This window comes from Anguilla rostrata, chromosome 14 (genome assembly GCF_018555375.3).
Source record: "Anguilla rostrata isolate EN2019 chromosome 14, ASM1855537v3, whole genome shotgun sequence".
Lineage (NCBI taxonomy): Eukaryota > Metazoa > Chordata > Actinopteri > Anguilliformes > Anguillidae > Anguilla > Anguilla rostrata.
In genome coordinates this window covers 33,887,559-33,906,549 of record NC_057946.1, presented here as the reverse complement: position 1 = coordinate 33,906,549, position 18,991 = coordinate 33,887,559, and the positions used below count along the sequence as shown (strand labels likewise).

General features: G+C 47.1%; 1 protein-coding gene across 5 annotated transcripts in view; it reads left to right on the top strand.

Annotated features, from left to right (window-relative positions):
• Positions 1-18,991, top strand: part of LOC135239034 (CAP-Gly domain-containing linker protein 1-like) — a 51,562-nt gene that overhangs the window by 8,747 nt on the left and 23,824 nt on the right. For 2 of the 5 annotated variants that reach the window (XM_064307368.1, XM_064307369.1), the window contains exons 3-15: positions 962-1,506; positions 3,778-3,902; positions 4,185-4,392; positions 5,597-5,794; positions 6,218-6,321; positions 6,883-6,943; positions 10,438-10,542; positions 11,883-12,359; positions 12,804-12,932; positions 14,194-14,251; positions 15,252-15,335; positions 15,646-15,802; positions 16,545-16,677. In XM_064307368.1, coding sequence (XP_064163438.1) covers positions 962-1,506; positions 3,778-3,902; positions 4,185-4,392; positions 5,597-5,794; positions 6,218-6,321; positions 6,883-6,943; positions 10,438-10,542; positions 11,883-12,359; positions 12,804-12,932; positions 14,194-14,251; positions 15,252-15,335; positions 15,646-15,802; positions 16,545-16,677 — 2,384 coding nt within the window. The remainder of the gene's footprint in view (positions 1-961; positions 1,507-3,777; positions 3,903-4,184; positions 4,393-5,596; positions 5,795-6,217; positions 6,322-6,882; positions 6,944-10,437; positions 10,543-11,882; positions 12,360-12,803; positions 12,933-14,193; positions 14,252-15,251; positions 15,336-15,645; positions 15,803-16,544; positions 16,678-18,991) is intronic. The other 3 variants (XM_064307370.1, XM_064307371.1, XM_064307372.1) reach the window with 3 other exon arrangements.

Below are 18,991 nucleotides of genomic sequence, written 5' to 3'. Positions count from 1 at the left end.
GGAAGGATCCCCATTTCAGGGCTTCGGCTCTTATATTGCTTCAGTAGGCCCAGCCATTTATTTGTTCTGACATCATTCATTAGCTATGAGCTCCAGCTGCAGGCTGCTCGTGTGTGTCCCTGGGGGAAAGCGTTAGCACTCTGTCACAGGAGTGAACCAGCCCGGGTGTGTGCAGCCGTTCAGGAAACTGAGCCAGGCTAACTGGACGGAACTCAAACCGGCGCACACAGGGAGCTCCTCCAGGACCAGAGCTGTGTGCCCCTGCTGTCAGGTCACATAAATGAACTCAGGCCTTAGCTGAAACGGAAACCGGTGGATATAGCTGAGGGAACGCTGCACCAAACAGCCAGCCGGCCTCTACACAAGATATCTTTGGAGGACAAAGTTTTTTTTTTACTGGAGTCAATCGAACAGTTCTCGATACTCAGAGACATTTCCCATCTACAGTGAACAGAGTGTGTGGGTATTGCTGTTCTGTTCATTCCAGCTGCTGCTCTTTAGCCCTGTAATTTTAACTTTCACACCCCAGACTCCTATTTGTTTATTAGCTTCAGTGAATACTTTTTTTTATTTAAAAAGAGAGCAGGACAGTCCACCCTCCTTTTGTATTTTTTTTGCTTTATTCAGATGTAGATGTAGAAAGCAGAGACGGTAACAGATAGAGAAGGCAGCACAGCAGCGAAAGTGCTGGAGATCACGTATGGCTCCAGAGTCAGGCTGCCCTACGGTCTGCACCACATGGCTCACCCCCTCCAGTGCTTTTAAACACAGTGTGTGACCTGACCCATTTAAGGTGTAAATATGTGATCGGAATATTCTTAACTGAACATTCTAATGATGATGTAATGGTCACTGCTGATGAATGAAAGCAGTGGAGTTCTAGAACGCTGACTTAGAATTTTGAAAAAGGCATTATGAACTAACCTTTGTTTTTATCCCTCTTCCTCATTCCCCCCTGCAGCCCTGCCAAAGCCTGCCCCGGCTGAGAAGCTGCCCCCCAGTCCCGCGACCGCGGAGGGCCAGGGGGCAGAAGAGGTCTTCCAGGTGGGGGAGCGCGTGTGGGTTAACGGGAACAAGCCCGGCTTCGTGCGTTTCGTGGGGGAGACCCAGTTCGCTCCCGGCCAGTGGGCGGGCATCGTCCTGGACGACCCCATCGGGAAGAACGACGGCTCGGTGGCGGGCGTGCGCTACTTCCAGTGCGAGGACCAGCGGGGGATCTTCACCCGGCCCTCCAAGCTGTCCCGCGCCCCCGTGCCCGAAAGCGAGGCCAACGGGGCCCGGACGGCCTCCGCCTCGCAGGCCAGCACCCCCACCTCCAACACGCCGGCCACGTCCACCGGCGCGCCGCCCGCCTCCAAGAAGACCGCGCCCGCCAATACCGCCACCGCCACGGCGCCTACCGGCAGCAACCTGGCCCGGACCACCAGCGAGTCCATGTCCAACCTCTCAGACGTGGGCTCGGCCAAAAAGGGCGAGCGGGAGCTGAAGATAGGGGACCGGGTGCTGGTAAGACCCGCCCGTCCTCACACACAACGCCTCTGGCGGCCATCTTGTTTTTCAGAGTGCTGACAGACAGAGTGCTCACATTTATGCCTGAGGGAGACTGCGGCAGGAACACATTTTACTGTGCAAATTTAAGGGAGGTGCCAGCCACTGCTGAATAGGAAAAAACTATTCCTTTTGTCCTTTGAGAATAGAATTTTGCTAATTGTATATATGCTATTTTTGTATTATGAATATTTATATATAAATAACTCAGTAGTTGGTAATCTACATTTGTCAAAATATTCCTCTTTGCATATACTGTATATTCAAAAAACAATATAGACCAAAATAAAAATGCCTTTTTTGTCTGTTTTTACAGATATAACACCACAGAAAATGAAAATGACAAAATATAAAAAAGGTTTCGTTTAAAATAACTATGATAAATATTTATAACTAGTTTTACATTCTATGAAACTAGGGTAGTAATAGATGCTACAGAATATCTGAAAATTTGCATATTGTACCCAAAACCACAAATTCACAAATTGTGGTCTCTGGCCTTGAGGGAAAACATCTACAAACCGGTTCCGTGGTCTACATTAGAGCAGCTCATTAACTTCTGCAGCATGGCGCCACAGTTTGCACTCATTAAAAGCTCACCACCAGAGCTCTTTTGAATTTTTTACATGGTTTTTCTTCAAAGGGAAAGGCGAGATGAAGGAATACACCTTCCCAAAATGAAAATTCAGCTCCAGACAGGGTTAGATAGCTCAGTGCCTGTGTGTGAATACCATAATGAAACCTTCACTGTGTATTAAAGGTATACACAGTAGACAGCACTGGCAAAGAGCACATGGGTCTGTAAGGAGGTCTTTTAAAATTATGATGTGCTAATTTTCCTCAGAAGCTCATTAATACTGATGAAATATCAGTTTAATCCTCGTCACCAACTTTAACTGTTACTATATTTTAACGTTATACTCTCCTGTCCTGTCATACCCCATTGAGTAATAGTGTACAGTTATAGGTAAAGTCATATCCCACATGGCCTACTTTCCCCCAATCCATAACGTGCCTGTTATTACTCTAAACAATGAGCGATATGATGTACATATCAGAATCTGTCCTAGGGAATAATGCAGGATGTTCCTGGTTTGGACGTGTGCTGCCCCTCCCCCTCCCCCTCGACACCTGTCCCAAATGCCCAAATCCATTCCTTGTCCCACAGAGGAGGCCCAGCGTTACTGAGTATTACTGGCTTTATGGGGAAGAGTTGTTCCTGTCCTTACTCAGGCTTTATTTAGGTCATTGTGGCCAGTGTGAGTCTCTGTCCCACTGTGGTTAAGCTCTGAGGAATTTGGATGGCACCCTGTACCCTGGGGCAGAGGGGCCTCTGTACGCCCCCTACAGCCGACTTCCTGCAACTGTCTCCGTGCTAGCAACTCTACAGTCAACAATGCTCATTCAACCATGACATTGTTCATTATCAATCAGTCGATTGAATTTTAGTCCTATAGAGCATTTTACAAAGGTTTTGTCGCAATATGGTTCACAGATAACTTTAGCTTAAACCCACACAGAGCAAGTGACAGGGAAAATCTCCCTGCAAGACTCAGTAGGGGTGCCCGTCCTCCTCTTGGTTGGTTCATAAGTACAAAATAATTCCATTTCAGACCGGTTGCAGAAAAATCCCGAGGTGGCTCCACTGGACTGGAATAACTTAACTGAACCTTTTTTTGTGGTGTACTAAGACTGGGTCTCACCCTGCAAGCTCGGTCGTCTCTAATCAGATGAAGGTTTTCCTGCCTGAAGGAGCCCCTCTCTCGGCCAGTCAGGAAATGCCGCAGTGTGAACTGCAGATGGTCTGGGGTGAAAAAACCAACAAGCAAGCAACTGGCGTGCACTGCGCAGTACGCAGCCAACCAATGAGAACGATCTGTGGAGCGCAGCTCTGTCTGGAACGCTGACCACACCCTCTTTCAGGAATTCAGCTTATAATGGAGAGCGATACTGGGATAACGTCATGTGTTGTTTGTTAATGTTAATGAATCAAATTTAGTCCCTCTCTCTCTCTCTTGCTCTCTTTCTCTCCCAGAGAGAAATGGCATTTTGTATTATTTTGATAAATTACGGTTTAGCCACACAAGTTGTACTTTATCATAGTTCAAATACTTCATATAAACTGTTGTTACAATGAATGTTGTATTGCAGAAATAGTGTTGGTCTGTGATGTGTGGCTGGTTGGCTGTGATTGGCTGTCTGATGACAGTGCTGTTCTTCCTCCCACAGGTAGGGGGCACTAAGGCGGGGGCTGTGCGTTTCCTGGGCGTGACAGACTTTGCCAAGGGGGAGTGGTGTGGCGTGGAGCTGGACGAGCCCCTGGGCAAGAATGATGGAGCAGTGGCGGGAGCCAGGTACTACTACTTACGAAACGGCCCTGCTCCCCTGTCCCTGTGACTGGAATAACATTCCCATTTTGGCATCTGGCAGACGCTATTATCCAGACCGACCCATATAAGTGCACACAAAACGGACAGTTTAATTATAAAAAAAGACCAGCAGCAACATATAAACCAAATGATTAAAACATTTTTTTTAATGCAATATGTTTTGCTTGGTCAGAATTCTGCACAATATTTTGGAGGTACAACATTATTTTCTTTCTTCTTGCTGTTTTTTTACCCCTTTGGCTGCAGGTACTTCCAGTGCCAGCCCAAGTACGGCCTCTTCGCCCCCGTGCACAAGGTGACCCGCATCGGCTTCCCCTCCACCACGCCGGCCAAGGCCAAGACCAAGGGGCGCAAGTCGGGGGCCAGCCTCAAACGCAGCCCCAGCGCCTCCTCCATCAGCTCCCTCAGCTCCCTCGCCTCCTCCGTGGGCGGCAAGCCCAGCCGCTCCGGCCTGGTGAGACCCTGCTCCCCTCCCGCGACCTCACTTCCTGTCGCCCAACTCCGTTCCTGTCGGGGACCTGGCCCCTCCCGTGACCTCACTTCCTGTCGGAGACCTGTCCCCTCCCTGTTTCTTATGACCGTGTTTCCCTCTCACACAGTACAGCACTAAGTTCCTTACGCTCCTGCATTCCTTACATTCCGTTCTGCTTCTTCACTACAGGAAGCTTCTGTTTGCCAACGGAAGCTTCCGGCGCTACGTTAACAGTTCTACAGTCCAGATCAGCCATTGCCACAGTGCTGTACTTGGTCGCACTGTTTAATTCAGTTTTAGAAGATGCATCAGTGCTTCATTGTTAATAGTAGGGAGACCACTTTCACCCATGTTAGGAGTGTTGTTAAGAGTTAGAGTCCCGCCATTATGGTAATATTCTTATTTCAGCATGCTGGTATCGGTGTTGTGTAAGTGTTTCCCACTCTGCTCCCTGCAGTGTGGCATTCACCTATTTAATCCAGGTCCTTAATTTGCCCTAAGTACCTTAAGGGGAACAAATCCAAGAGTAGACCTCTTGAGCAGCCATATGCCATGGTTATAGCCCTGAGTTTTTTGTTGATTTCTTCCTTTAACCTGTAGTTCCATCCTCCATGTACCAAGAGAGACTGTTCTTAAGCCACTTGTTCAAAAATAAATACATTGCAGTATGCCTTACACATTTCAGTTAGTCATTCACAGAGACTTTCACCCTTGCAACAATGAGCTCTTCAGTTGGTCCTTAATCATGTAACTGGTCACATTTCTCTGACTGCTGTACCACTGGTTTCAGCAGTTAGAGTGCTTACAGTGACACCTTGGGGATAAATCTTGAACTGGAGGCTAACTGTTTCTCAGGTCACGGGTTTAGGAAAACCTCATAGCTTTAGACATAGGGGTTAGGAAGCTGTTGCAGGTAGATTTTTATGTTTCATTGTTGACTTTATTCATGGGATGCTGTATTAACTGATTTAGCTCTAATTGCTGTTGCATCTTGATCGTTTATTCTTTTATCAATGGATTGTAAAGTGTTTGGTCATCGCTACCTGACGAGCGGAACGTTGCAGTAAAAGCGGTGTGGAACTCAACGTGTAAATCTGCTGCGATTGAAAACGAACAGCAAACGCGTGTCTTTCAGCCCTGACCCGCTCTCTCTCCCTGCGCCCCCCCCCCCCCCGAACCCCCCCAGCTGACGGAGACGTCCTCCCGCTACGCGCGGAAGATCTCGGGCACCACCGCCCTGCAGGAGGCGCTGAAGGAGAAGCAGCAGCACATCGAGCAGCTCCTGGCCGAGCGGGACGTGGAGCGGGCGGAGGTGGCCCGCACCACCAACCACATGGGCAAGGTGGAGCAGGAGCTCAGCCTGATGAGGGAGAGCCAGGAGCAGGTGAGGGGCCCAAAACCTCGCAGCTTCACCTGACAGCCAGCACAGCAAGGAAAAACGCAGAGAAAAATGAAAGCGCTCCCTTGAGCTCGACATTAAAGGATTAAAGTTCATGGCAGAGCCTTTCGCTTCAGGCTCCCTAAACATTGGACTCTTCCTCTGCTTCAAGGGTGAAGCATAAACTCTTTAAAGCCTTAAATCTGAGACTCAACTGATCTCACCTTTTTTGACTTTCGGTCAGCACCTGTCCCCTTATGATCAAAATTTATACCAAATTGATTTTAGTTGACATTAACAATGCGATTTGACAGCTGTTTACTCAGCCGTTTTTTTTTGTTTTACCTCACTTTTTACTGCAGTTTTTCAAGGCTCTCTGTCCCTCTCTCTCTCTTACTGTCTGTCTCTCCCTGTCCCCCCCGCCCTTAGTACGTGCTGGAGATGGAGGCTAAGATGGACCAGCTGCGCATGCTGGTGGAGACGGCTGACAAGGAGAAGGTGGAGCTGCTGAACCAGCTGGAGGAGGAGAAGAGGTGGGCGGAGGCAGGGGTGGGGGCAGGGAGGCAGTTATTAAAGGTTTGGGGGCATTAAGGTAAAGGAGCATTAGACAAGAAGGGTGCTGAAGTGAAGGGGGTCGGTCTAGAAGATAGACACGATGGCCTTGTAGACTAGAGCATAGAGGAACAGGAGGTATCCCCTCCCATCCCCAGCCATTATATCACTTTATTTTTGATATTAATGACATCTTTATGCTTCTATGTTTTTGTTTTTTTGTTTTTAGGGCTTTCTATGGATGTAATATGTATATATTCAGGGTTGTATTTTGTTTCTTGGTTAGCATGATTAACTTGCATTTGTGCTTTTGTGATGTGGCATCTGTACTAGCTTGTCTGGAAGCAGCTCTTATAAATCAGATGAATTCACTTACGTACTCTTACACCAGTCTCCCTGGATAAAAGCAACTGCTAATGTAATGTGATGTAAGGTAATGTGATGCAGTGTAATGTAATGTGATGTAAGGTAATGTGATGCAGTGTAATGTAATGTGCTATAAGGTAATGTACTGGATTCAATGTGCTCTGTTCCTCTGGCAGGAAAGTGGAGGACCTTCAGTTCACTGTGGAGGAAGCTTGCATTACCAAAGGTGACTTAGAGGTACAGAGACCCTCTCTTCCACGAATGTGCACACACTTGGGTGCACGTGCACACACACAGACACATGCACACACACAGAAGTTGTTTCATTTTCTTCGTAACCCAATTCATATAATAGAAATAATGTTTAAAGCTTTACCTGGGTCCTTCTTTGAGGTCTCAGAAATACTTTATAGACCATAGCGATAAAACCTCAGAGCATTTGGTCCTAATGTTTCCTCTTTAAGTCATCAAGCCAGTCTGTGTATTGTGGAAAACGATTAGCAACCCGTAATGATAACAAGCACAAGTTTGACGAGGTGTTCACTAATTGAAGGTAGGTTCCGTACAGAATAATGGTATCTGGATTGTCATTTTTTCATTTGAATTGATTGTGAATTATGAAGTAGAATGCATTCACATAATGCAGGGCTCATGTGGAACAGCTACAGAGTGGTAAACATACAATGAATGGACTTCCACCCTACAGGCACACCAGAGGTAAATTCAGAGTGTCACGTGATGCAAAAATGTAGATTTTGGTCTGAAGTACCAAGAGAAACCGTGACACACTGTCTGAAGAACCTGCAAATTAGTCAGCAGCAGCCATGACATGGCCTTTCATGACACCTGCACTCAACACCACATGAGCGGTAGTCTGGATCAGTAGTCTGAATGGCAGCAGAGAGAACCAGGAGACCCAAGTCCTGCTGTTTTGTTTGAGTTCCCAAAGCAGCCCGCATTGATATGGAGCGCCCTGGTCCAGAGGGTGTTTCTGAAGGGCTGGCCTGGCTTACTGTATGCTGAATCTCTGTGAGGTCATAGGACTGTTTCATGCAATGGTGAGACAATGAGATGGCTTCCATTGAGGATGATGCGTTTTAGGCTCAGTTGCAGTAGTAGAGGACGCAGTCACACATTCTTAAGGCTCTGTGTTACCTTCTTCTTCTCTGTGTCTTAACCACAGGAGGCTCCAGCTGGTGACAGGGGTTTCTTTGCTCAGAGTACAGATTGTCCATTGGCATAGCATTGTCCTTGGCCATGCCCTTGAATTAATTTTCAGAAGATGCAGGAAATTGGAGAGTTTACATAATTGGGAGTCAGAACTATCAGTGTGTTAAGAGCACTGAGAAACTGAGTTTGTCCCAGTTTGCAGTTTTTCTGTGACATTTCCAGTCTCTCGATGGGCCCAATACCTGTCACATTTAATGATTGCTGAAAACGTAAGAAAGTGGATATAAATCAGATTTTTCTGAATATGATTTGAATCACATCTGATGGTAATCTAGGCTGGATTCCCGCCAAAATCGGATCTGAATGTAAGCTGTTCAGCTGGTGACGTCTCCTGTCATTAAACGACTACTGACAAACCAACATCCCATAATAAACAGAGAGCTGGTTGTCCGGTCAGATGGAACAATGAGTGAAAATAGAAATCTCAGTGTTAGCGCTCAACATTGGATATACAGCACATTAAAAATCAAGTGTACTCAGACGACCACATATATAGGACACACAGAATTCACATATTCCAGCTGCATTGGATGTGAGTGTAAACAGTGCCTATTGTGTAAGTCTAAAGCATCTATAATGTGGCTTTATTTGGTGTTCATTATGACATCACAGGCAGTGTTTTACTGGCTGTTAGCCACCAGGTTCTAACACAGGTGCTATCAAAGACATACATACCAAATACTACACTGACTCTGCTACGCTAACTGGACACTATTTCCCAGCATCCACTTCCACTCTCACCATTATTAATGGTATGCATGTTGTCTTTCACCAGAAAAAAATCTAAACTTCAGAAGTTTTTTGTGATAATAATAGTAATAATAATAATAATAACAATCATAATGCAGTATGTGTTTTAAACCTTTGAATGAAAGTGATGCACATTTCCCTCTCATGGTATCAGCTTCACCCATGTGACCAGGACGCAGAGCACGTCTGCCACCGTTCTGCACACCTCCATCCAACAGCTCTCCGCCGCCTTTTTCCTCTGTTCAGATTTGATTTCATCGACAATTTCATCATTATTTGTTTGAACGGCTTCTGTGGGTCTGTGGTATTTTGTTTGCCATCTGTTAACTAAAAAAAGGAAAATCAAATTTAATTCGTACAGCCCATTTTAAGTCACGACACACTTCACAGGATACACCAGCCTAAATCTAAACCGTCAGTTAAACCAGGCCAAAGGGTAAGACAGAACTGCCTGGATGGGGTAGAGGAAGGGAGAATTGGGAGAACCTGGAGTCAGCAGGGGGAGCCCATCCTTTTCAGGCCGGCTCCGGGTGTGGGTTCATGGGGACTAACACGGTCAGGTTTATTGCCTGTCCCTCTGATCCAGTGATCTTCATGCCTGGTCCTGGAGAGCCGCAGGGTCTGCTGGGGTTTGTTGTTACTCGGCACTTAATTGATCAGCTAGAGCAGTCGATTACACAGTTAACTCACCTCGCCTTGTTCTGAATCGGTCTACATGGGTCTGAATTGGTTGTTGGTATTAAGGTGAAAACAAAAACCAGCCGACCCTGTGGGTCTACAGGACCAGGAGTGAAGATCACCAGCCTGATCAGGTGATGACTGGTTGTGTGAAAGCAGTTGGAGGTGGTGTTGCTGGGGTGGTGGGGGGCTGTGGGCGGGGTGGTGGGGGCTGGGTAGCAGGCTCAGATGTGGTTTGCGACTCAGGACAGGTGTCCCGTCAGTGGGAGAGGGGAAAGGAGAAACCAGAGCAGGGATTTAGGGCAGAACGGTGGGGCAGCAGACAACGGCACAGAGAGGAGATGCAGCAGATGAGCAGCCTGAGTCTCCCACAGTGATATACAGCTACTGGGACAGGGACAGACTGCAGAGGCATTTACACAGACATGAGGAAGACGAGAAACCCATCAACCCTTCAAGTGGCTGCCTCTAAAACAGCTTGTTTTTTAATAATCATGTCTGAAATTTTGTCAGTGGTGTTTTCTGTTCTCAAGAGCATTTGCATTTCTATTGACCCAAGTCTTAGTGTTACTGCCTTGCTAGTGTCCCATATCCTAATTTACCGCCTGTCCTGAATGGGTGGTCTCGGTCACCTCTTCTTTTTCTTTTATCCATTCGCTCATCCTTTCGTTCCTGCCCATTCCCGCTGTCGGCACTTTTGCCGATGTTCTGCTTTTACGCGCGCTTCCATTTCATGCACAGTGTGGCTGCACTGCCCGTGCTCCTGCTGTCACTCAAACGAAACCCTAACCGCCCCGCCCTCCATTCCACCCCCCTCCTCCTCCTCCTCCTCCCTCCTGTCCCTCTCATCTCCATCTCTTTTGCTTAACCCCTCCCACATCCATCCCAAACTCCACCTCCCCTCACCACCAAACTCCTCCCCCCACCTCATCTCAGTGTCCACTCATGGACGGTGCTCTCGGCATGGCCTGCATGAGGCTCCTCCCCCTTGCCCCTCCCCCCTGGGCGGCGTCGGGCTGGCATGTGACGGTGGCACTGGTGTGTTCTCTTCCTTCTCCCTTCTCCACTAACAGACGCAGACCATACTGGAGCATGCCCGCATAAAGGAACTCGAACAGAGCCTCCTCTTTGAAAAGACCAAAGCTGACAAACTCCAGAGGGAGTTAGAAGACACTAGGGTAATGGAACCTCATCCTCACGGGCGGGGCCACGGACCCAGTGCTGCCCCTTTACCTGGGAAACTGACAGTTGCAAAAATAAAAAAAATAAATCTTTGAAAATGTACAATTTTAATCCTTAAAATATAGTTTTAAAAGGCTTGGAAAATAGGTGGTTGTTTTGATTGGAAGGGCTGCACTTAAGTCGTGAAGATCTTCAGGGGTATTCAAAAATACGGTGTTAAGTGCGATTGCTCATTTTTACAGCCTGGTGATGTCATTGTGAATTAATCTTTCCGGAGAAGTCGAGTGTGTGATTGGCTATGGCCCAAGCATTTATGGATGTAAAATATTGCTTTAATTCTCTGTGCTGAGCTTGTAGCAGTGGCTGTAATTTCTATGGATTGAGGAAAAGTAAAGAACATTTTCAGAAACGGCCAATAACATCCACTCTCAATGTCACATGAAAGGCTCAAAGGGCTTCTCCAAACAGGCCCAAAGCCGTCCCTCAGAGTCATACAGGACGTAATGGAGGTAATATTAGCTGACTAGATTTTATAATGGCTTCCTCCAGATGCTTATTATTTTCCCCTGGTCTTGGCCACTATTGCCCTGCTCTACTGTAGATGCTACGATCTCCACTTTGACCCACAGCCACCACCCCTCTCACCCCTCTCTGACCCCCCCTTTTCCCTTGGCTTTCCTTTCTACAATCCCCTGATCCTGTCTACCTCCCTGTCCCAGTCCCCTCTATACCTCCCATCCACTCTTACTCCAGACAAGAATAGACTGTAATTCTAAAATCTAATTTTTGAAAGGATGCCATGTTTAACTTTGTTGTGGAGATAAGGCTCCCCTTCTTCATTATTGAGCTGCATAAATGAAGTCCCCCTTACAGTGTAGGCAGGTTCCAAAGCAGGCTTATCAAGAGTAGGTTAGCCGTTTCCTTATGGTCTGCCTGGGAGCCCCCTGCTGTCCTGATCTGGTATTGCATGACACTCTGTAGTACACGGTCAAACAGCCCTTCTGTTTCTGTGTAAGAAGCCCAGACAGCAAACATGCAATGCCCACTAACTGCCTGCTAGCGGCCCACAGTCGGCACGGTTGTCGGTCCACCAGCCTTTTCCATTTTGCCGCAATGGGTGTCCACTAGCGGACAGTTGAGGTGATGAGTCAAGATGAGGATCAGCTGTTAAAAGAATGAAAAGCAGTTGGCGAATGGGGCCAGCACACTGCTGTAGTGCTGAACACTGGTGGGCCAACAGCTGGCACCGATGGCGGTTTGCCAGGTACTTACCTGTTGGGAGCCCTGGTCAGGCCTTCCCGGGTGGCTATTGACTGAGCGGTTCACTGTCCTGTAGGTAGCCACTGTCTCTGAGAAGTCGCGGATCATGGAGCTGGAGCGGGAGCTGTCCCAGCAGGCCGAGGAGATGGCGGGACTGCGGCTGCGGCTGGACGAGCCGCCGCCGGGCCCGGGGCCGGGGTCGGGGGGGTCGCCCGGGCCTCTCCTGGAGGAGCTGGGGGCCCTGAGGGAGCGGCTGGAGGCCCAGAGCGCGGAGCACCGGGCCGAGGTCGCCGCCCTGAGGGACCGGCTGGAGGCGGGCGAGAGGGCGCACGGGCAAGAGCTGGCCCTCCTGCGGGCCGGCGGCGGCGCCGGGTCGACCGAGCCCAGGGGCGAGGCGGGCGAGGTGGAGGAGCTGAGGGCCCGTCTGCGGGAGGCGGCGGAGGAGAAGGAGCGTCTGGAGGAGGCGCTGCGAGGGAGCCTGGAGCGCACAGAGGAGCAGCACCTGGTGGAGATGGAGGACGTGCTGGGCAAGCTGCACTCCTCCGAGATGAAGGTAAAGGGGGCGGAGCAGCTGTGGGGGCTAGGGGCGGTGCTAGAGCTGGGGGAGGTTCAAGAGGCGGAGCAGCTTTGGGAGCTAGGGGAGGGGCAAGGGGAGGGGCCAGGTGAGAGGTAGTGCAGCACCCAGGAGCTGCAGTGCTGTGTAAATCAGCCAGCCTTTGGGCAAAAGCCCTGTCCTTCTGGCACGATGGGTCCATTTCTCCCATTCTCACATGTCCATCCATTTTGTCTGCTTCATTTGTCAAGTTCCTCCTTAGTCTCAGGCTGTGACCATTTTTACATCACCTTCCTTCATTTGAATGCACTGCTCACCACATTTTGGTTTCAGATGACATTTCTGTTTTAGTATCTTTTTACTTTTTCCACATTGTTCTGTTCATTTATGATTTTTTCCCCCCACATTTCACTTCCAAACATTGTCACCCACATTACACCCCAGGTCAGTGAGTTGACCAAAGAACTTGAGAGCAAGTTCCAGAAGGTTCTGTCCCTGCAGCAGAGCCTGGACTCTGCAGAGCAGTACAGGGCCTCGCTGGGGGAGGAGCTGGAGAGCGTGGTAAGTTTTGGGGTGAGTGTGGATCTGTTGGAGGGGGCGAGGGTGTTAGGCTTCATTCAGTAAACCCACTCATTATATCTTTAAAGAGCAGGTTTTTTAGGATGTTTTTTCAAAATTCTAAGTCAGTGTTCTAGAACTCCATTGCTTTCAGTCGCCAGTTGTGATTGTTACATCAGCATTAGAATGTTCAGTTTACAAAATTCTAATCACATATTTGTGTTCTTACACCTTAAAGAGTTAATTAACCTCATTTGTAATTAAGGTAAGGGGATTAGACTGGATTTAATACTGTAGGTATGTAGCCATGTGAATAATTACAGTAGTTGAAACTGTAGAATAATCTGGAACTCTTCCCAGAGTGTAAATGACCTGCCATGTATCTGGGTTCAACACCCAGCATCAAATCATGCTTTAGCAACTACAAACGTGTGTTTTGGCAGGAATTAATTTCTCGTGTCAATTAAAAAAAAGTTAATCTTTCCAGTGTAATACTGTGCTCATTGATGACTTATTTTTTTGGAGAAACATTTTTGCCACTAGAGGGACACCCCATTCTGTTTTCAGTGTTGTGTGAGACTGGGTAAATCAGCTAGACTCTGCTGACTCATTGTGTGCACACTGGGTGCTTTCTGAACAGAGTGAAGTTACGTTAACTAACCTTTCCCGAATCACATCCAAACCTTATGTGAACCTTATGGGATATCTTACTGAAATCTCTTCAGAACCTTACTCCTTAGCCTTATCCAACCCCTATCTAAACGTTATCCAAAACCTTACCTAAACGTTATTCAAACCTTACCTAAACGTTATTCAAACCTTACTTAAATCATATCCAAACCTTACCTAAACCTTATCTAAAACCTTACCTTAATCTTATCTAAACCTTACCTGAGCCTTGTCAGAGCCCAAACCATTATTTGGGGGAGGGGGGGGGGGAGACCTGAAACTGGTCCTGCGGTCAGTGTTAGTGGAGAGAAACATTTCAAAACCCAGAGAAATCCAGGCAAGGGTGCTGCTGTTGTCAATGCCATTGCCTAAAATCCATCTGTGAGCAGTGGTGGGTGAAGTATACTTGAAGTGTAGGCTACTATTTTCTGCTTTTGAATACTTGAAGTATAATTACAGTCCATATAATTATACTTCACCTATGCTGAAGTATACAATTTGTACACCTGAGTCTGTAATCCAGCTCTGGCAGTTAGGCAAATGAGGGGCGATCAGCGGAAGGCCTTGTGATAATAATTATATTGCTTTTGCCTGTTCGCTGTTACAGAAGAAGAGGTTCGAAGGGGATTCAGAGGAAAAGAAGAAGGCAGTGGAGACTATGCAAGGTGAATGTGCTGCGTGTATTACAGTATGTTATGTAAAATATTTAAACTCAACATCGCATTGTCTCTCTGTACATTTTTTATATTTAACCAATATTCTGCTGTGTTTTGCTCGAAATTTTATATTTATTTTTGTCACCTGGATGCGATGGGGGTGGGCTGGAATTGAGAGGGGGGGGGTTGTATTAACATCTTAGTAGATTTTTCTATACAGTTTTTAGCATTTGTGACCTGTGAGTACGTGGACTCCAGACGTCTTTGAACAGGGATAATGATGTTAGCCATTGGTAGAATCAGAATTGCTAAAAGCTTTTCTTTGAATGCATTGTTCATGCATCATATTTAAAGGCAAAATAAAAGATATTTGGTATGATATTGAGTGAACTCACTTTAAGCAATCGTTAAGGTAATGACTACTAAAATGAAGGAAAAAACATTGAGAAGTTCTGCGCGTTTGGGAGGATGATATTAGAAATGTACAGGAATGCAGGTCACACTGATCCTGGCAGTTATCGACCAGTTAGTTTGACAAGAATGTCATAGCATTTCTGTTAAGGATGAGACCAGCAAATGAAGGCCCCAAAGGATCAGTGCTGGGACAGTTTTCTGTATACAGCATATACAAAATTCTGCATACTGGCAATTAGAAGCCAGGGCATTACTGGACTATGGGGGCATAAAACCTGTGTGCATAATAAAAGAACATTAAAGAATATTGTCCATTTCTACACAACTGAAGCAGTTGAGGTTAAGTGCGTCCTCACTCACGGGTGCCGTGGATGTGTCCCTGTGATTTAAACCTGCAGACCAGTGAGTTACGGGCCAGTTTGGGCTGCACTACACCGTCACCACCGGGTGTCGAAGCAGTAAAAATAAAACCACTTTCCCAGCTCTGTCGCTGAAATGGAGGACGTGCTCCTCGCCAGTGAGGATGTGTGTGTGTGTGCCCTTCTCTGCAGCGCGCCTCATTGTTATTCTGCATTTCTCTCCTGTTTGCTTTCAGAGACAATCAAGAGGCTTTGTGAAAAAGAGAAACAGTGCTTGGCCCTTTCTACTAAAGTAGAGGACCTGGAAACCCAGCTGGCAGGTTAGTTCTGTGTCCAGTGTTGAGTTGTCCTGTGAGACTCCCTGGCTGGAGAAGGTTAAGGAGTCACTCCATACTAATACCCATAGGGTCCCTGTCCCCTGGGGCTGGACACCAGCAGTCTGTGTCAGGCCAAAACCCTCATAAGAGAAAGCAGCCATGTTGGGTGGTGGTCTCTGCTGAGTGTGCTTTATGAGGTCATTGTGTGTGTGCCTGTGTGTGTGTGTGCGTGTGGAGGCGTATGTGTATGTGCCTGCATGTGTGTGCGCATGCATGTGTGTACATGTTTATGTGTGTGTGTGTGTGTCTGTAGGAATGGGAAGGAAGCTGAAGGCAGCGGAGGAGAGACGAGACCAGCTGACTGAGGATAAAGCCAAACTGGAGAGTGACATCACAGGCATGATGAGATCATCAGGGGACAGCTCCGCCCAGCTCACCAAGATGAATGATGACCTCATTCAGAAAGACAGGTATTCCTGATACTACAACAAATATACTGTGGCTTCAGGTAAGCTAATGGGATTCAGTTAGTCAAATACCAAATAATAGCATACCTTCCTGTTTTATTAGGGACAACACTGTCAGCTCTAAAGCTTGTAAGACACATACATTTTTCATTTTTTGTAATAAGGAAAGCAAGCCAGGTAGGACAAAAATAGAAGAAATGGTTAACAGAACTTTAAGGCTAGCTGGCATATTATCCAGAAATTACAAGAGCGAGAAACATTGATGGATGGAAACAATAAGTTAAAAATGACAGTTTGTTCCTACAGTTTCATCAAAGTGGGCTGCTACTCCGTTCTATTTTCTAAAAATATCCAAGAATTCGAAATAATCACAGAAATAATTGAAAAAGAATCTAATTTAAAAATATGTAACAAAGCTAGCAAAACAAATGTAATAGCTTCATGCTTCTGGGAGTGTATTAAGAAGGAATGAAAGTTTGGCTGTGTATCGTAGGTACTTTGTGGTGGGGATATTAAAATCTGGCCCTTCATGGCAGTAGTACTGGTTTTTATTGTTCCCTTCTAATCAGCAACTGAGTTAGAACTGAGAAACCAGGCAAGTGGAATCTCAGTGACGTTAGTCAATCAGTTAACTATTGGCTAGAACAGAAAACCAGCAGTCCTACTGGCCTCAGTGGCTACATTTCACTGTCTGAGGGTTTAAGCCTTTTGGCCCTGCTCTACTCACCTAAAGCTCCCTCTGCAGGAGGCTGGTGGAACTGCAGACGCAGCTCTCAGAGGCCAGAGAGCAGACGGCTCGGTCTGAGGAGGGCCGGAGGAAGGAGCAGATTCGGGCGGGGGCCGAGCTCAAGGCCCTCCAGGAGCGGCTGGAGCAGATGGTAAGCAGGGATGCCGGGGTGGTACCTATAGTGTCCCTGTAGCTTCAGCATATAGCTAAGCTCTATAGCTAAGGTTACAGGTTACGGTTACAATAGACTTTTAAGTCTAACTGTATAAATATAAAAAATAATTTTAAGTCTGTGGAACATATGTGCTGATGTCATTGTACTGGATTAGATTTTTTGGTAGATGGATTTCGTTTTTTGGCTGCTTTTTCATCAGATTGCTTCCTTACATTAAGTTTGTTGAGGTGATTCCTTGAAGTATTTGACATACTGAATTGGTTCCTTGCTGTAGGACTTTTGAAGTAAATCTGAATCAAGAAACTGCATGTTAGAGTTTTTTACAAACTGCTAATGGGAGCAGTGAGGATTACAGCATGTTTGTGGATGAAATGTTTTATTAGGTCCGTGCAATTTGGCAAGGTGCATGTCTGTTCCCATATCCCTATTTTTGCATGCATGTCTTTAAACCACACCTGCGTTCTTTTCATTAGTAAAATTAGTAAATTATCCTAAATTAGTTCCTTCTTTGCCCTTTGCGGCTGTAGTCTATCACTGTTGAGCTGATCTCCAAGTCGGTGACTGAATTTATGGAAGTAATCTGAATTTAGTACTCCTGGGCATCTCCAGCAAAGCGCCTGAGCCCAGGGCTTCAATTTGAGGCACTTCAGATGTGCTTTCATCTGGAGTGTCATGTGACATCTTTGTCATCCAGAAAGCAAGCAGCTGCAGTTGTTTGAGGTAGAGCTGTGTGCCAGGGACCAGCAGCTGGTTGGATCAGTGGGAACCATGGATACGTGCAAGCCAATCACATCTTCTGAAGGAGAGTGAGACTTTGGCCAAGAACTTCCTCTCACCCTGTTGGACCTCTGAGGAGATTGGCGGAAGTAGCTGGTTTGAAGATAGTTAATGCTCAATTCAGGAACAGCTGGAGGAAGCCACTGAGGAGAACGCTAGCTAGCTAGAGACTAAATCCAGCCTGGTTGCCATGTTGGCGGGTGGAGTTAAGGTGCATAACAAATTAGAACTTTCCACAGTGGCTTTAGAGGCAAGAAGAGGACCTGCTTTTCTAAAATTATTTTAACAGGAAGCTGACTGGTGTGTAGAAATAAAGCGTGAGAAAGTAAAAAGTTACCATGAAGGCGGAGCCATACAAACAAAACCAGGCACTGCTTACTGCTTACAGGAGAAAACTGCCTCCCCCTGTAAGCAAGAAGACCAAGAAGCAAGAACAATTGCAGAGCTCACTGGCAACCCTTATGAAGTCACACTGATATGTGTATGTGCATGGAAAAGCAAAAACCTGCTTGCATGACAGAATACCGCCAAACGAGAAAGAAAAAACTGTCATCGCAGACATGTGGATAATATGCTAAGGCTGGGCTGTAGACATGAAACAAAAGCACTGTCCATTCACAAATTCAGATGTTAAAGTCTGGAGGGACTGACTGTATTTCTGCAAAGCTTTCCCCTCCAAAGCACAGGGGATTGTGTCTTCATGACGGGCCTAACAAAGGCATTGGGCAACACCTGTGCTGACAGCTCCTCAGTGTCAGGTGAACATGCTTGTGTGTAATTTTGATGCTGTCCATAGTCCTTAAGTCTCCTTGACTGTGGGAAAGAACAGGTACAGTTGCTGTCCCTACACCTGTAAGCCTCCCTTGCTGTGTCAAGAAACAGGTGTAACTGCTGTCCATGGTCCTGTAGGCCTCCCTGGCTGTAGGAGAGAACAGGTACAGCTGCTGTCCTTGGTCCTGTAGGCCTCCCTGGCTGTAGGAGAGAACAGGTACAGCTGCTGTCCTTGGTCCTGTAGGCCTCCCTGGCTGTAGGAGAGAACAGGTACAGCTGCTGTCCTTGGTCCTGTAGGCCTCCCTGGCTGTGGGAGGGAACAGGTACAGGTGCTGTCCTTGGTCCTGTAGGCCTCCCTGGCTGTAGGAGGGAACAGGTACAGGTGCTGTCCTTGGTCTTGTAGGCCTCCCTGGCTTTGGGAGGGAACAGGTACAGGTGCTGTCCTTGGTCCTGAAGGCCTCCCTGGCTGTGGGAGGGAGGGAACAGGTACAGGTGCTGTCCTTGGTCCTGTAGGCCTCCCTGGCTGTAGGAGGGAACAGGTACAGGTGCTGTCCTTGGTCCTGTAGGCCTCCCTGGCTTTGGGAGGGAACAGGTACAGGTGACTGCTGCCAAAGAGGAGGAGCTGCCCTCTCTGTTCCTGTATCTGTCCCTCCTCGTGTCACAAATATTATCAAAATGTTTCAGTTCACAAACTGAAATTTAATGTCCTGTAATAAGCAAACTGAAATGGCATTGACCCCCT